Source organism: Pithys albifrons, chromosome 1 (genome assembly GCF_047495875.1).
Source record: "Pithys albifrons albifrons isolate INPA30051 chromosome 1, PitAlb_v1, whole genome shotgun sequence".
Taxonomy (NCBI): Eukaryota; Metazoa; Chordata; class Aves; order Passeriformes; family Thamnophilidae; genus Pithys; species Pithys albifrons.
The window spans coordinates 56,900,852-56,919,754 of record NC_092458.1 but is presented as its reverse complement, the minus strand read 5'-3'; the positions used below and the strand labels follow the sequence as shown (position 1 = coordinate 56,919,754).

General features: G+C 39.5%; 1 protein-coding gene across 9 annotated transcripts in view; it reads left to right on the top strand.

Moving 5' to 3' along the window:
• The window catches only part of ENOX1 (ecto-NOX disulfide-thiol exchanger 1), a 362,626-nt gene that overhangs the window by 217,835 nt on the left and 125,888 nt on the right, over window positions 1–18,903 (top strand). For all 9 annotated transcript variants that reach the window (XM_071550707.1, XM_071550726.1, XM_071550658.1 and 6 more), the window contains 2 exons: window positions 10,793–10,927; window positions 11,748–11,885. In XM_071550707.1, the coding sequence (XP_071406808.1) occupies window positions 10,918–10,927; window positions 11,748–11,885 (148 nt within the window). In that variant the 5' untranslated portion in view covers window positions 10,793–10,917. The remainder of the gene's footprint in view (window positions 1–10,792; window positions 10,928–11,747; window positions 11,886–18,903) is intronic.

Sequence of the window (18,903 nt, the reverse complement as noted above, 5' to 3'; positions counted from 1 at the left end):
GCACTCCTAAATTAAACCATATATTTTAGACAGAAATATAGCAGTCTCACAAAGCGTTTTCTATTCATGCTATAAATTCAAAGGACAGGCCTTTGTCCTCTACATGTATCTGCATTGCACTTCCTGTAGTATCACCTGGATAAACAAGGGCAGTTCATACTCCTGTCAGTTTAATCTCTTGCATCATCACCATTATTTTGGTTCATTTGATACCTTGAACCTTTAAAGAGCAAAGAAACCATTAGCATCATGAGCAGAGATGTTGCCAAAGAGGCATAGACACTGACCCTGGCACCCTGTTCTCCCTGCCCTGTGCCAGAAGAGCTCTGTGCTCCTATAGGGAGGGTATTGCCTGTATCCATCAAGGTACATCGGGAAAGCTGAGGTGAACTGCTGAACCCCAGAGCCCTCCACATGGACTATGGCCTCTGCATGTTCAAGGAGTGAAGTCAAGATTGAGTCCAAGAGAGCATGGTACATAAATTTTCTAGATGACAGTATAAACAAACAAGTCAAAAGCCATCAGATACCATATTCATAGCTACAGGCTAAATGCTTTATTCATAATATTGCAGTGAAAGTATTAACATTGCATTTGTTTAAAAAGTAACTAGCAGGCCGTTTGTGACCCTTATAGTACACATCTGAAGCAGTGCTCTCACTGGTTTACACTGGTTATGTTCTGCTTTATATTTTCCAGAGGGTCAGTTTGCAAGTATTCTTACTGCTATTTGTGAGTATAGGTAACTAATTTACCAAAGTTTCACAGAGTGACTTCAAGGTTCCGCTTCATGGTTAAAGGTTCTGCAAATCTTTTGGTCTTGTTGACTTTGGGATGTTTCTTATTGTATCTTGAAGGCTAGAAATACTGTGTTACAGTAAAGTAAATTCATTATTCTTGTTATTACCCTTGTTATTAAAAAATATTTATATAGCGCAGTCAATTGACATTGTACTTTACCAACATAGATAAAGGCAAATTCTCTGCCCTGAAGAGGTTATAATTCAAATAAGAAAAGACAAACAGATGTACAACACTTTGGAAAATGGTGGCTGAGAGGATTATTAATTATGTGAAAGGAGTGGAAGGCCTTCATGAGGAGAGAGGGGGATGCTATGATGGTCACGATTCCTAGTTTTACAACCCAGTAGCATCTTAAAAGCCTCAAACGCTATGAAAGCCTTGCTGCACCAGGTGCTATGTAAAAGCCTGGCAAAGAGATGGCCTTGCCTCTGAGTCTCAGAGCATTGCTGGCTCACTGACATCCCTGCTTGGGGGGCTCCTGGCTAAAGCCAACATCAGTTCAGTCACAGCACAAGGAACAATGGGTTTCTAGTAGGTTTTAGCCCTGCCTGAGGGAAAACCTGCAGGATTTTCTGCCCTGAAGAATTATAACTGAAATTGAAGAAATGCACATACGGAAAGGTGTTTCAGAGAAAGATGCATAGAAGGATTGTTGTCTGGGTAAAGGTGCAGAAAGACCACCTGGAGGGAGGGAGGGCTTTCAGCATCATTATATTCACCATGATCTGCATCTCAAGCCTCCTCTATCCTGACCCCCTGACAGCTAGTTACAAGGGAGAAGCATCAAAATAATTTTTGTTGCCTGATCATAGCTGATGCACAGTAGCTGCTATTTTCCTGCTCTGACCTTATGTTAGCTGTGGGATTGCTTCTCCCTCAGTTCCCACAGAGTATGTGATAATCCTAAGTTTATGTAACTTGCCAGTAGTCCCATAAACAACTGTTCAGAAAACAGACAAAATTCCTGGCACTGCTTAGCAACTTAATTCAGCCTCTGTTGAAAGCTATTGGGTATGAGGGAGCACAAAGACCCTGGAAGTTCTTCTCTTTCCTGTGGGAGGTGGGAAATACTCTTTGCTCTCATTTATCTACAGCAAACAACCTCTGAAAAGAGGAAGGACAAAGGGAAACTCCCTGTAGCTGTCCTCACTTCCTGTTCAAAAAAAGATACTGCCCCCAGGTATGGCATGAATGGTAAAGAAAACCACTGGGAGCCTTGGCAAGGCTGATGGGCTGAAACAGGGTACTGTGGTAGCCAAGAGGTGGCTCCCAAAATGGGAATTGCAAGGAGCCAGGAAGTTAAGTGTCTGGTAAAGAAGTGGGGCTGAGGAGATGGAATTCATTTGGAAGTAGGAATTAAAGGTCCAGGATGAATTCTCTCTCCAGAGAAAAGGCAGACGCAGAGCATCACAGTTGCAGGAAATGTGTTAGGGTGGGCAGTTCCCGTTGTCAAACACTAATAGTCATATGTTAGTATAATCACTGGGGATGGGCAGAAAAAATACCAGAAAGCAAACCATCTCTCTTTCTCTCTAAATATCTGTATGTATCTATATTTGGGACATTCTCATGAGTTATTGCAAACTGAGTCACGTTTTCTGTTCTCCTGCAGTTCACTATGCCAGAGTTATCCAGAAAAGGAGCCAAATCCCTCAGGACTGAATGTCTTGCCGGGATTCATATGGCATGCAGGTAGCAGAGTGACGGTTGAGCTCCCAAGGCACAGTTTGCTCAGGCCAGCTCATCTCATCCCGTGGGTGTCTGACAAAACAGATATTCATATCCAAAACTGCAGTGCAGACTTCTAGTCAGAGGAATGAGATGTGCACCTCCAAGGTGTGCTTCGCTGCCTGGTGAAGAAGGTGTCTGAAACAGTTGGCAGAAGTATCTTGTTCTCCCCACTGGCACTGATGGCATCAGGAAGGCTGAAGCATAGATGTCTGCATTGGCAGAAGTTAGGTGAGGTGAATCCTTCCCTTTCCTAATAAAACAGCACAGTGTAACAAACAATAATGTGAAGAGATACTTGGATGAGAGGATGGCCCATAGCAGATTAAGGCAAGAAATGTGCCTCTGTTGTAAAGTGTGGAGGCAGTGGATGGAAACAAAATAATATAAAGAAAAGAAAAAAGAAAAGAAAAGAAAAGAAAAGAAAGAAAGAAAGAAAGAAAGAAAGAAAGAAAGAAAGAAAGAAAGAAAGAAAGAAAGAAAGAAAGAAAGAAAGAAAGAAAGAAAGAAAGAAAGAAAGAAAGAAAGAAAGAAAGAGAAAGAAAGAAAGAAAGAAAGAAAGAGAGAAAGAGAAAGAAAGAAAGAAAGAAAGAAAGAAAGAAAGAAAGAAAGAAAGAAAGAAAGAAAGAAAGAAAGAAAGAAAGAGAGAAAGAGAAAGAAAGAAAGAAAGAAAGAAAGAAAGAAAGAAAGAAAGAAAGAAAGAAAGAAAGAAAGAAAGAAAGAAAGAAAGAAAGAGAAAGAAAGAGAGAAAGAAAGAAAGATAAAGAAAGAGAAAGAAAGCATTATGAGGTAAATGGAGAACAGGAGCTAAACTAAGAGGAATGGAAAAATTGGAAGGGAGCACGCTAGCAATTTAGAGCTTGTTGCTGGAGGAAATATCCTGAGTGTGATGTGCTAAAAGGGGTGGCAGCTTTCAGAGTGAGGACGGATGGACGTTGATAGAAGAGATAGTGAGATTTTCTCTTAAGCAAAATTTAGCACCAGAAACCTCAAATTAAAACAAACAAACCAAGCCGAAATCTCTTTCCCAGAGTTTCAGTTAACAGCTGTCACTGAGAGAATACTGGATTGTGTTGCATAAAATTTTGATCAGTATGACTTTTGATTGCTTCAGTATTCTGTAAAAAATGCTGTGCAGATTACCCAGGCACTTAACCAAGGACACTTAGATGTCATCTCTTGCTGCAATTTGACCCAATGATAAAAGTGTATTTTAAAAATAGGAAAATAGTTTGACTGACAGGTTTGGGGTTTTTTTTCTTGTGAATCTCTGCCTGAAAAGACAGGCTGCCTTAACTCCAGGAGTTCAATTATACATACTTTGAAGGAGAAGAAAAATGATAATGAATACATTTTAGAAACTTCTAAAAAGTTACTTAAAATAGACTTTACATACATAATGTTACCATGTGAAACTGAACTGTATTCTGGTCTTCTAGGACTAGTAGACAGACTAGTAGTCTGCGTGGTCACTTGGAAATTCAGTAATAAGGCACTCCTGTCTCTGGTGGTCTGTATGATACTGTCACCAGGGCTCTGTCACAGGCAGGGCTTACCTGTCAAGCTGTTCATTTTTTTCAGCAGGCAATGCAGGAGTGATTTCACTTTAGGTTAGCCAGGAAGTGAACATGTTCTTTCTGGAAGTGTGTCCAGCTTGCTTTGGCCTTTTTTTATCTTACCTTTCTTTCCCCACCCAGCCCCCCTTCTTCCCTCCCCCCTTGTCTGTTTTTGATTTTAAAAAACCCAACCAAACAACCTTTTGTATCTCAGCTGCTTGATGTAGGTCTAGTAAACATGAAGAAAGGACATCGGGTGGCAGAGTGAGAGAAGGTATTTGATAAGTATGATGTGTTCATTCTCTCAAACCCAGAAAGATAGGAAATAGCATGTATAGCTCATATATAATGACTGGACTAGATACTTCATGCCATCAAGGAGGCATTCCAGCACCTCTCATTTCAGTGTTCAGCCTTTTGATGAAGTTGCTGAAGTGTATTTGCTCAAAACCTGCTTCAGGTGTTTTGTGTTTTGTGTGAAATACAGTGGTGTGGGATGTCATGTTTCTAAAGTGGTCGCTGGCCTTTGTTAAAACAGTGTGATGCAAGGCTTCATATTAAAATACTGGTGTAAGTAATTAAAGATTTCAGAATAACTTGTTGTTGTTAAATATAAATTAAATTAAAATGCAGGCATTTAAAGAAAGAATTGTCCTATTTTAGTCAGTAAGTCACTGCTCTTTTAAATGGGAAGCAAGTGAGTCACGATTGCAAGCCATCTTGGCAGGGTAAAAAATGGAGATGCAATCATCAATTCACAACAGTGTTTTGTGTTCAAGGAATAATCAGACCTCTTTTTATCAAGGCTGTGCTGCATTGCTAGCCAGCAACGTGGGTTGGTGTTTTTTTTTTCTGTTCCAGATGATTTTGGAACTGCATATGCTTTTTCAGTAAGTAAGCTGAACTTCTATAGTGCTTTGCTTAAAGTGCCTCCAGATTCTGTTATTTATAGACATCAGCATATTCAGACTACAGCTGCTAAAATACACACAAAAGTGCATTTGTAACCTGTTAAGACTTTGCTCTGAGATGCCAGTGAAGTTCAGGATTTACCATGAAATATTACCAAGTGACCTTTCAAGGAGCATCGCAAGAGAACACCTGTTTATCTTGGAGACCTTTGTTTTATTTTTCTTTCTCTATTGAAATCTTTCATTTTTCTGCTTTCCAAGGGAAGTCTGGCCTTTGCATGTGCCATGTGTTACCTTCAAGGAGTGCTGTGACAGAGGATTTAAGTAATGCAGCATCTCGAGCAGTTCTTCCAGAAAATATGTTTTGTACAAATTGGCTTTGCGGAATATTAAACTTAATTATATTGTGATTTTTCTCTAAGCTGTCTTAGTCCTATCAGTATGGCCATGATTTACTCATTAACTGTTTCTCAGTGAAAAGTGGTGAAAAGGATCCTTTGCAACTACACAAAACCCTACATATTTAGTGTACAAACTGAAAAGTGAAAGCTCTTAACGCAGCAGCACATATTTTATAAGATGACAATGTAATTTTTAGTGGCATAATATAGAATGAACCAAGGTGTTATAAATCATTCATAAAACAAAAAATCAAAAAATATTATGTAAGTCAACACATAGCCAGAGCTCCCATTTAGGCTCCAAGGGAGCTTATCTTCACTAGGTTGTGCCTAATGAAGCTGTTTTCTTAAGGAAAGTGCCAATTCCTGCAGAATCGGTCTTTGCCTTTGAAAGGCTCCTGTAAGAGGGAGACATGACAGGCAAATCATTGTGAACGGGGTGACTCTGGAGATGCTGGAAAGCAACTGGCCTTTCCAGTAGAGCTGTGAGGAAGTGAAGCATACAGTAGATGCCTAAGTTAGTGTCCCATCCCAGAAAATAAGGCTTTTTTTCAAAAATGCTCTGATACTTCATGTATTTTTAATTTCATTAGTAAGTGTCTTCTTGCAAATTGTTGCAAGAAATTTCTTCAATTCCTTTTGAATTTCAGAATTTTGATGAGGTTTTCTAGGTGTTAACATACCGCTAGCCTTGCAAAAATACGAGACAATGCCTCCTCTTGTAACACTGCACATGCACTATTGTTAATAACAGCCATCTTCAGAATCACATCGAAGATGATCTTTTTTTGTGTACCCCAGGGAGGATGGCTGTGGCACAAAAGTCTCATCTTCTTTATTGCTACTTCGATCGATCTTCTTTATTGTAAGATGATCAGGAAGCAATGCATAGTGACTTAAAGCATATCCTCGTCTAGCTTTTTTTCTGTTTCCCCCTTCTTTACTGGGATTCCTACGTTCAGCTAGACAAACAAAAACACTGGGAAGAACCAGTACAAAATGCTTAACAAATAGCTGGAGCTAGCCTAATAAATGGCAGGTCAGGTGGAGTGTGACCAACCCAATGACCATTATCCTGTGAATCACAGAGAGCAGTTAGAAACACTTTGAAATTGCCATTCTTTTAAGAACTGGAAAACTCACCTAGATGTAACAGTTCACAAGATGCCACATTGCTGCTTCCTCATCTGTGTTGTCTCAAGAACCAGAACCAATGGCATTTAATGTCTTTGCGATTTGTAGTTCCACGTTTCGAAAGGTTGTTGCCATCAATCCCTATTTGGAGAATTTAGTGGTCACAAAAATTAGACAAAGAGGTGAAATGAGTGAAGGTCACCCAGCAGACTGGTGTCAGAAATGGGCAGAGAACCTTCTCCTTGCATCCCAGGGCTGGCCGCTGATTGGGCACTCCACAGAGCCTCATTACAGTGATGTATTTAATCAGCTTCACTCCCTATTGTAATTCATTGTCTGTGGTGTTATGGATATCTAAAGGGTAGGATTTTAACTTTGCAATCTGCTGTGTTATTGAATTAGTTTTATGTTGTGTTAATTTCTTTGTCTCATGGCATTCATTGCCTGTGATAATTGATGGACAATATATAACCGACTTCCGTGTTCATTTGGATAACTGCATTTAATTGCCTGGTATAAAATATGCACACTAAATACAATCTGCTCTGACTGCTATGACTGAGAAGTGCTCATTGATATGGACTTGAGGGTGCTTTGTCTTCCTGACAACCTGTCTGAGGGAAGTCTTAATGTCTCTTACAATCCACCTGTCTTAATGTCTCTTGCAATCCACCATCCAAAGACCGGTACTTGCACTGTGTCTGCAAAAAGAGGGACTTCCAAAAAAGTGTAAAATGAAATCACTTTACAAAATGTTTGGCATTAACATTTCATTAATCAGAAGTTCTCAAATATAGAAGTTTGTATTTATGTCCCTGCTTCTCCCAAACTTCAAGGAATAGCAAGGAGTAGCAGGGACCAAAATATGTTACACATTTTCTCCTAAATGTGAAAATAAATCAAGATTATGGCTTTATTTGCTTCTGAAGTTACTCCCCTGAAGTAGAACTACTCCCATGCACAAGTGTTCATAAACACAGATTTCTTTTACATATATCTTCAGGTCATTAATGCCCGAGGAAGTATTAATGAATTGTAGATCAGGAATGCTTTCTAAAGGTGCAGTGTCAGTGAAACAGTGTTGATTAATGTCTGCTCAGGTTACACAAGATCCCTGCATAAGCTTGCATTTTCTTGCCTGTTTAACTAGTGGCATAGTGATTCCATTTATTATTTAGAAAGCAAGAATCTTTGCTAGTAGATGTATTTCTCATTGAACTTAGCACTTTGCTTTTTATATGACTTAGTCAGTGGGTTTGTTTTCTCCTGGCTTGTTTCATTTCCAGTGTCATGAAGGGTATAATAGTGCAGTGTCTGAGCTATACAAAGAAATGCTGAAATTTGCCCAAAAGCTGATTTTACTTTAAGAATTAATGAAAACTTCTCAATCCAAATTTTTAAAAGTTCTTAAACAAAAGCTAATATTTGAGTCTAAATCGAGTGTGAAATGCCTGTAAGATTATTTTGGCCGTATTATGTTGCTCTGTGTTAATGTAACCACAGAGTTGTCACTAGAAGGAATGTTCACATTGAGTGTTTTTCTTTTTAAAAGGGCTAGTTTCTACAGTCTGTGTCCTTCAGGATGGAGCATTAGTTTTGCCTACAGCTTACTGCAAATTATGCAGTGTTCAGAGGTTCGTTTATGCTTGTTATTCAGCTCTTTTCCACTGACAAAATAGCCTGCAGCAGTTCTTGGTTAGATAGAACTAGTTTCCCTTTAGGGTTCTCACATGCTCTTTTGTGAGTTTTCCCCTGGTTCAGCAAGCACTTCATCCAGGTCTTGCTGAGAAAACAGTAGACTTGATGGTCAGAGAGAAAGCAAAGCTGCCCAGAGCCAGCATGGACTATGAATGTGTTTCAAGCAAAGACTTCCATGGCATATTGGGCAGATCTGGTGTTAAATAGTGCAACATGAGTTTTGCCAATTTTGCTTTCTTTCGTACTCATGGTGTTGTGTTCTTGTTGCTCTGCAAGGACTTTAACAAATACTTGAGGCTAATTCATGAATGTATACCAAAATTTGAAATATGTGGACAACCTGTCAGAAGGCAAATACTAAAAAGTCACCTATTAATTCCCAATAGGTGAGGTGTACTGTCTTGCCCAGTGTCTGATCCTTTACGCACCAGCTTTGAATTTCTGGCAGAGCTGGTGCTACTGCAGTGTGAGTTTGGTGGAAGAGTTTGTAGCATTTGGCAGCAGATCTGTTTATGTCACCTGCTGCACACTTCACAAAGCAATAAAATGGGGGAAGGAGGGTGGCAGAGAGAGTACAATTCCCATTTTCTACCTCTTATCCCAGTAATCCATGCCCATCTGAAACACCTTTGCCCCAAAACCATGGGGCAGTACCTCCTTCCTCCCCATTAGTTATGGTGATGCATTATGGAGAGAAGCCCACAGTGAGGCTTGAAGAGGGTATTTCATCACTGTTGGCTTTTAAATGCACCTTTCTTCAGCAAGGCAACAAGGCTGCTGCTCAGAGGAAGAAGTGAACCACTCTCATCTGAGCTATTCAGCATGTGTTAGTAAATTGGGATTGATCTGGAAATGATTCACAAAGATCAACAGGGAGAAATAACTTATTGATAAGGAATAATTCAGCCAGCCCTAACCTTGAAACAGACATTTGTGTTCAGAAGTTTATAGCCTCACTGAAAGGAGCTGAGTACAAGTTAAGGGGCTGAACAGGAAACACCCAGTTTTTAAAAACTGGACATAAATCTTGGGTGTCTTACCTTATGTTAGTCACGTTCCCTGCAGAGGACTTTCATCCAATGTTTATTTGGGGCTTATAGATGTTATTTAAAGGCTAATTTTATGATAAAAATATTTTATGGTATGTATAATGAATAGTGGAGATCAAATAAGAATTGCAATTGCAAATTCAAATATTAAGAGTTGATAAATATTGACTTTTAAATAGATGGACTGTAGATTTGAACAAAATGCTTTTTAGACTGGTATACTGGTTATTTGTAAATTACAACATACTAAAAAATGTACAGCATTGCCTGATTCCTACTCTTTCTTTGCTTTTGCAACCATTGATGTGGCCATGGTTCTGTGAAGTGATCTGTACAGTGTCATGAAACTGTAATATAAAACTTTCTAGCTCATACTTTATGCACATCACATGAAGGAATGTGGGAGGTACTAAGCTAAAATATAGTGTAATTATGTTAATTGTGTCTTTTCTAAAGATGAATCCGTAGGGTTTGCATGTTGGAAACCTCTTAATTAAGGTCTTTCATGTACTTTTTAAAAGTCAGCACAACCATTTTAGAGCTGAAAAAGTCACCAAGATACACCCGCACAGCATTAATGATCTCCCTGAACACTTCTAAGCTTCTGGTCAGTTGTTGGGTCCTGGTACAAAACACCCTGCATCAGACCCCTTAGCTACTGGACTGCCAAAAAAGTAGTGCAGCCCTCCTTCGCCCATAGTCCCATGTAACTAATGCACAAAGAATGATGTGGGATGTGTATATGGTTATCCTCAGCCCAGCATTTTCTCCCTCTGCCATGAGTGCTGGGAACTCACATGCTTTGGTCACCCCTCTTACCAGCCACTCATTTCACCTCCTGTTAAACTAGTGATGCGCTGACATGGTCAGCTTCACAAATGACAATAGCAACAGCAAGAAGTTGCCCTTATGTAAAATTCATGGTCTGACAGATACCTCATGAGTGCAATGTGGTTTAGCTAGAAACAGATACTCCACTTTTGCTTTGAGCTAACGAACCTTTCTGAGACAAAGATCCGGCCTTAGATAAAGATCAGGCATGGTACTGAGCTTTGTTAGGTTTTCTTTTCCACACTACTACAGGTTCCATTCTGTAAGTCATTGCATAGTATTTTTTTTCCCTTTTCATCTCAGAACAGGCAACTATTTCCTTGAAACTTGCAACATCAGTTAATTGTTAACAGTTTTAAAAAAAATCATCATATTCATCCCTTAATATGTTCTTTCAGCAGATGCCTTCATGCTGAGGAGGCTGTGTAGCTACTGATAAGACCTAATTTGTGAAGGGCTTTTCAGTGGTCTGACAGGTTCATACATGGTGCTATTTTTTCAGCAGGCAAGGATGAGCCTTTGCTGAAACGCCTCTGCAGGGGCCACTAAATGCATGCAAAGAGGCTGGGGCTGATGATCCAGAGGGAGTGGGCAGGAGCTTTGAGTGGATTCCCAAAGTGGTCTGTTGTTGTGTTCTGACTGTAGCACTGATAGTTGATTTCTGACTTTTCTGTTTCAGAGCCTAATGAGCTGTGTGTTGGCCCTGTGCTTAGTGATATCCCATCTCAAGATGCTGCTAATACAGTAGTTCATTATTCCTTTCTGAAGAAGTCTAACAGGAGCAAAAGGAACTGGGGAAAAACAATGGCTGCTGGTAAATATCTCAAGTCTTCAAAGACCATAAGAAAATAGATGCAAAGAGCTGATTTCAGCTGTGACTGGGGAGGGGAGGGGAGAAGCAAATGTATGATCACATCTTGTGTTTGCTGTTTCACTATCAGAAGCTTACCATCCTTTAGCTATCCGACTCACTCTTCCTTCCCGATCCAAGGAAAATCCATAGCTGAGTTTAGTCTATTTTGACCGTATTCACAATAATTCTCTTTTTTTTTTAGAACAAAACTTGGTATTTCCCATAGTGTATGGATTAGATTTGATTTCTTTTTATTTAGGGGATAATGTATTCTTAAATCTTTCCCTAAAATTAAAGCCTTACCTAGGCCTAGCTAAAACTAAGGCCGAAACTACCACAATCATTAAATTATATGAAAGTATTGCAGGGCAATCCATTCAGATTGAGAAGGACCCCAGAAGGTCTCCAGTCCAACCTCCTGTTTAAAGCAGAGCCAGCTGTAGGGGCAGACCAGCTGCTCAGGGCTTTATCAAGTTGAGTCTTGAAAGCTGCCAGAGATGGTGACTGCACAGCCTGTTCCACTGCTTGACTGTCCTCATGGTGAAAATGTTTTCCATATAACCAGCCTGAATCTTTCTTATTTCATTTTACATCTGTTGAATGTTTCCAATGTCTCTTTGCTTTGCTATACAATACCAGGCACTATTATCAACGTTCTAAAGGTGGATCATAATTAAGAAACAAAACAAACTCAAAATCAGCAGAGACGATACCTCATTTTCATTGAAAGTTTTGGTTAAAATTTGTGGTACATTGAATTCTCTTGTTTATTTTCTTGCAGCAGCTGATGGTTTGGGAAGCATAGCTATAGATACCACACAGCTTAACATGTCAGTCACTGATCCGACAGCTTGGGCTACAGCTATGAATAATCTGGGAATGGTTCCAGTAGGACTAGCAGGACAACAGCTTGTGACAGGTAAGTTTTTCCTTTTTTAGAGATCTCTTTCACCATCCATGAGTGCTTTGTGTCCTTTTAAAAAATATGTGGGATGTTTTCTGAGGATATTATAGTTTTATGTTCTGAAAACATCCCCTATGATTAATATTGCATACTGTGTATTAGTTTCTTCTTGTAGCAGGTGTATAATCCATATTATATTTTGACCTCCTGGTAAAACTAAAACTCTTGGGGGAAATTGAACAGCTAAACCATTAATTCTTATACTGGATCAAGACCAGGAGACAGGTCATGTAAGAGAAATGTTTTGCTTTTGTTTCTCTGTACAAGCAGAATGTCTTGAGGTTCTTACCAAGAAATACCATGGGCTGAGAAATCCTGACTGGAGATTTTGAAATTCTCTTAGTTGGGCAGAAGAACATGAAGTTCAATTCATATGCTCAGTTGATATTAGAGAAGTGAAGCTTTCCTGTCAGGTGTGTGCTTATTTACTTTCTGACTGGCTCCATAAATTGAATTTCAAGAGACTGTTTTTGTTTTACTTTGTCATTTCACTTCCCAAGCATAATTTGGGAGAGTATTGGAAGGGATCACTTATTCTAACACCAGTAAAAGTAGTATTTTGAAACTAGCAATATTTCACAGACAAGCCTGGACACAGCAGATTTCATTGTCAACAGTAGAGGCCTGATTATTTGGGATTAATAAAACTTCTTTGCTCCTGTGATGTAGAAAGAACTTATTTATATATGGGTGGGTGCTCTGCAGACACAAGGCACATGCTAGGCATAGGAGAGATCCCCTCTGGAAGCTGCATTGCCACTTCAAGCTTAAAAAGACCTGTTCAATATCTGGATCAGAGCAGCATCCCATCGCATCTGTGTCTGTCCATGTAGACATGGATGCAGTGAGTCCGGTCATGATGTAAATCACTCACCAGGGATGCATGATGCTTAATTTTGGCCAAATATGTCCCCTCCTGACACTGGGAACTGAGTGGAGCTGTGCCAGTTCACAGCTGATGGTCTGGCTCTGAATTACCTGTTTTACAGGCGGGTAAACTAAGCTGCAAGAAAGCTGATTTATAATGAATCAGTCTCAAGCAGAGAGTTTAGCTGGTGGAGGCTGTGAACTGATTCATGATCTCTGGCTTTAACCCCATGCTCCCGATTAAAAGAAACAAGCAAAGCCATCCACTCCTTTGGATCCAATTTTCTTCAATGTTTTTATCAATGACCTGGATGCAGGAGCTGAGTCCACACTAAGTTTACTGATGATACTAAATTAGCAGAAGCTGCTGTTTCTCTTCAGAGTAGATGGGCCTAATATAGAGATCTGGATAGATTTGAGGGCTGGCCAATTGCCAACTAAACTGTATGATGTTTAATCATGACAAATGCCAGATTCTGCACCTAGGATCATGTAATCTTGGATGCATGAGTGGACTCTGGGACAAGCGGCTAGAATGTCCTGCAGCAAAGAATCTGGTAGGTTTGGTTAATGGAAAGCCCAGTATGAGTCAATAATGCGTCCTGGCAGCCAAAAGGACCAACCTGGGGTGCATTAGGCACAATGCAGATAACCACTCAAGAGAAGTGTTCATCCCACTTTATTCAACATTGGTGCAGCCTCACCTTGAGTGCTGTGTGCAGTAAGAAGGATATAAAAAATGTTAGAATGTGTTCAAGGAAAGGCAACAAAGATGATGAAAGCACTAGAGGGCAAGACTTACGAGGAACAGCTGTGGTTGCTAGGTTTGTTCTGCTTAGACAGAAGAAGGAGGCTGAGGAGGGCCCTAATTGCTATCTAGTACTTCTTTATGAGGGTGAGTGCTGATCTCTTCTCCCTGTGAAAGGATGGCAGGGAATGACTTAAAGCTGCATCAGGGGATATTCAGATTCTTTATTAGAAAAAAGTTCTTTGTGAGAGTGGTCAAGCACTGGAACAAGCTCCTCAGGTCATGGCCTGTTGTTCAAGAAGTGTTTGGACAACATTCCTTGATGCACGGTTAAATTCCTTGTTTGTCCTGTGTGAAGTCAGGAGCTGGATTCAGTGATCGTTGTGGGTCCCTTCCAACTCAATCCCACTCTGCTCTGCACTTAATGTGGCCTCATCTTGCATACTGTGTACAGTTTTGGCACTGTGATACAAGAAAGATACTAAGCTACTAGAGAGCATCCAAAGGAGGACAATGAAGATGGTGAAGGGCCTTGAGGGGAAACTGTATAAGAAGCTGCTGAGGTCACATGGTCTGTTCAGCCTGAAGAAGAGGAGACTGAGGGGAAACATCATTGCAGTTACAATTTCTTGATGAGGGAAGAGGAGGGGCAGGCAATGATCTCTTTTCTGTGGTGACCAGTAACAGGATCCAAGGGAATGGCCTGAAGTTGTGTCATGGGAGGTTTAGGTTGGGTATTAGAAACAGATTCTTCACCTAGAGGGTGGTTGGGCACTGGGACAGGCTCCCCAGGGAAGTGGTAACAGCACCAAGCCTGGTAGAGTTCGAGAAGCATTTGGACAAAACTCTCAGGCACATGGTGTGAGTCTTGGGGGTGGTCCTGTGTCAGGGCCAAGGGTGGACTTGATGGTCCTTCTGAGTCCCTTCCAACTCAACATAATCTGTAATTCAGTGATTCTGTGTGCTGATGGGGAAATAACTTTTTCTATTTTCTGGTGAGGCTTTGCCTGAAGATGTTGTCCTCAACTTGAGTGCCATTACCTCCAACTTGAAAATAGCCATGTATCAAAATCAGCTTCTGCTGTTTTCATTTATAAGCATTTTGTTTGCCCAGCTTTTTGTCTTGCTTTATTCTGTCTCTTCAGTTTCAGTGTAAATTGAATCCTCAGATGTGCTATGCAATCTCTACATGGCAGCCTCATCTCAGGTACAATGCTTTTACCCACAAAAAAGGATCTCCAGGACTTTATTTCATTGACAGCCCCCTACTGTAATTCCCATAATTATGTGTATCACATATTGAAAAGATGTTGTACAAGTCAGTTCATATTTGTTCAGCATTTGCAATGTATAAAAGGTGCCATAAGTAATAAATATTAATTACTGAAATGCTGCCTGATTTCTCTACAGGTGCAGAATAACTTCTTTTCTTTCTTTTTGTTTTCCTTTGTTTGAAACTCCCTTGTATTTTCAAGGTAAATAGGTGCTTTGACACTTCATTATATTTCCTTCAGATTCATAAATTTTTGACCCATTTTCTTCATGGCAAATCCATAGTGACAAAACCTCAGTTTGCCATGAAAAGACTTACAGATTTATTTCCTCTAACGTATTTACTGTATCTGCATTCAATGATAGTTTGCATCACCATATTCAACCAAATATCAAGGTAGTCCTTAGGTATTTCTGGTGGTTTTCATTTTTTTGCTGTTAATCCTAGTAATGAACTGAGCTTTATCAGGAGCCATGTATTGCTTTTGCTACTGTCATCTGTTACATTTCTCTGAGATGAAAATGACACCCCTCCATATGCTAGTGCTAACTATTTGTCCTTTCTTGGTTTTGTTTTGTTGTGTTTTTATTTTTAAAGTATTGTTGACAGCCAGGAAAGCAGTAGGTAGTTTACATTAAAATTGAAGAGGGTGCGATCTTTCCTGGATATCTTTACATAAACTGTCATAATCTGAAAATTGGTGTATGATATTTATCTGTATCCTAACATGTCTCTTAGTCCTCTGGTCTTTCAGAGTTCAAAGAACTTAGCTACTCTTGGACATTCATTCCACAAGTTGACTGGTTTCTGATTTCTATGCAGTGCATTTTTGTTCTCACACTTGTAGAGTCTGTATGAACTACTCAGTCTTTTTAAAGGTTTTTGATAACTTTTTTTCCCCAGCAGTTCTTTGCTTTGCTGCTGTGCAACATGCTGGGATGCCTGCCTTGTAACAGTTATGCTCCCCAGTTTATAATCTGTGAAGCTCTTGCCTAGCTTGAGTTTGTTAAAGTGACAACTAAAGCTTCTGCAACATCTGGCCAATACTCTTCTCACAGCCTGGGATGCAGGCTGTCTGGTTTTGGTAACTAATCAATTTAAGCACTGCTAACCTTTTAATACCAGTTTAGATGATATCTACATTCTATTTAATTCCTTATCTCCCAGTGCTGTAAAATTGGATTTTTGATCTGGGCAAATGTCACAGCCTTTCATTTGTAAAATGGGTTCTTGTTAATAGCTGTATAATATCTCTTGTGTTTCTACATATATTTTGATTACACTTATTGTTATTCAGAAAGCTTACCTTTTTCCATAATATTTGGCTGCTGCATTTCATATACACTAATATATGCATTTATACATATACATAATTCATGCAATAAATTGTGGTTTAATAATGTATTAGTTAAAGTGTTAAAGATTGATGTGCAATAGTTATGGCTTAAAAGTATTTTCAGTCTAAACCTCCTCCTTCAGCAGGTTATAATTTCTTACAAAAATTTACCTTTTAGGCTGAATTTTCTCATGGTTGGTTTCAGCCCAGAGGGAAAAAAATATCTAGAAAAGTTGGAGGAAATCTGTTCAACTGCTTTTCAATTAGTCAGGACTTAAAATTGCTCTTTTCTATACTTTGAGAAAAATAGTCAGATGAGAATGAAAGGATAGTTTGTAGTTCATCCTTTTGAGATCTAAATCCTCTTTTTGCACTCAGCAACTGATTCAAGCACATGTTCAAGTACATTCAAGTCTGCTGTTTTGTTCTGGTTTAGGACTAGAAGAAGTGACCCAATCCAACTGAGAATGTTTTATTTTGCTTTTGTATCTGTACTTTTAAAGGCAATTTTGCTATTCCTGAATTTAGTGTTCTTGCACTTTTGTTTCAGCAAATGCCATCAAGTCACCTGTTTCCTAAAGGAAGATATTCTGCTGAGGAACTTACTTACTTCCCTGGTTCAGTTTGGTTCTCTTTCACTAATTAACCAGTGCTCTGAAAAACATGAGGGAATTTTGAGGTGCTTTACTGCAGAATGGCTTAAATGACCTAAATATTTATGAGTCAAAATTGGTATATGTGAGAAAGTTCCCTGGTACAAATGAAGTGGTACACAAGTGGTAATTCGTTTAGACTTTAAGCTTATGCCCTGTGATGCATATTTATGCTCTTAGAGAGTAAAATAAAAGACCACAATGGCAGACATCCAATATGAAAGTTACAGATCTGCCTAGAAGTCAAGGGTATGTCTGAAAGCTGATGCCTTGTACTTTTTTTACAGAATAATTATTAAGGCACACTTTTCCATTTGAGTCTGGCCAACATGTCTCAGCCTCAAGATACTAAAATTTTCAGTGGCCCATAGTCTGTTTTTACTAAAGTTGTCTTTGACTACTTGTACAAAATCCTAGTAAAATCAGAGACTAGGAAACTTTGAAGCCTAACATCTTGCTTACCAAAAGATAAAGAAAAGAACACTATTTTTGTGGCTTCAGGCATGTATTTTTTAGATACTGAAGGTTGTGAAGTATTAGACACTTACATCAACCTTTCTGTTTTTCCATTTGTCTCTACTTTCCCCACACACTTGTCTTTTGACCTGATTTCAGTGGAACATAGGAACTGTCAGTTCCAATCAGTTCACCTTGCTCAGGATTGAGCTTTTGACAATGCTGGGTATCAGATACTTCATAGGGAGCAATGTACAAGGCAAATCAGCACTGAAGTGCTGCTCTCTCCAATGGGCTCTCCTCTTGATCATTAATAAATAGAATAAGGTTCCCCAAACTAGAGGTTATCTATCTAAATCAAGTCATAACTCAGCAAAACTTCACTTTTGGAAGCAGTGCCTGCAACAGTAATTAGTTGCAATCCTGAAACTGCAACCACAGACTTACTTTTTGATAACACAAAAATTTGTGAAATTTTGATAAGATAATCCTAAATCCCAAGACACGGGGGGAAACATCCCTCCCAAAATTTTATGAGCTCAAGTCCAGTGTTTGAAGACATAATGTTCAGACTCTTTCTTCAAAAGGCAATCACTATATTCAGATTCCAGTTCATCTCAAGTGTTTTTCCATGTGATGGGCATATCAGGGGGAGGAGTAGCATGATGGGTTTTCCTTCTGCTACTCACTCTAGTATCTCAAGAGGTGACTGATTCCTACAGAGAAGAGAAGATCTAGGGATTATCTGAGAAAAATCATGGGTGGTCTGAGACTTAAGAATTCCCTCACCTGTCTGCCTTGGCTATGGAAAAGTCATTTAAGTATCAGTGTCTTTTTTTCAGGAATGCTTTATTAATTATTGTTGACTGCAGGTCATCTTATGCTGACTAAATTGTAAACAACATATCCCTCATTGTTCTGGTTGTGTACTATTTTTGTAGCATTAATGAAGAAAAGTCAAAGTAGGAAGTCAAGGTATATTTGATTATGTATACCTCCCCAAAGGAAGACTGTACACTAAGCCTTGCTGAGGTCTTTAAGAAGTCAGCTGGCCAGAAGACTCTGCCAACTCTCATGTATATAGCTCTTCTTCTGTGGCCTCTCCATTACTGGAGGCTTGGAGCCACTGGTAGCCATCTGGCAGTCTCATTTCATTCCACCCAAACTATCTTGTTACCTATTAAAGCTTCCTTTTTCTACACTTCATTGCTTAGCCACTGAACCAGTGTGCCAATGAGCATGTAACTCGAATCATCCAAAACATGCCTAACAAAACACAGCTTCCTTTCCTGTAATTAATACTTAACTACTGCTAATTAATTACAGGGTATATCCACAAAAGTTGTAAATTGAGCCACTTGTATTCTGAGCTGAGGATAGCCTCTTTTTTTAGCAAAAAAATGCTTGAGCGTCTGTAATTTGTGACTAAATTTTAGCACACTCCAGATGTAAGCTTTGGTGCCACCAGGCAGCTGATGAAGGCTCTCCATGCACTTTGGTTCCCCTGCCCTTGTAAGCAGCAGACCACAAGCAGCCCCTGAGCAGTTCAGCAGCCCTGTGGCACAGTAGTGTATGGCATCTTTACCCGTGTTCTGAAAACTGCACTGTCTTGAGATCTGGCAGTAAAAGAAGATTATCAA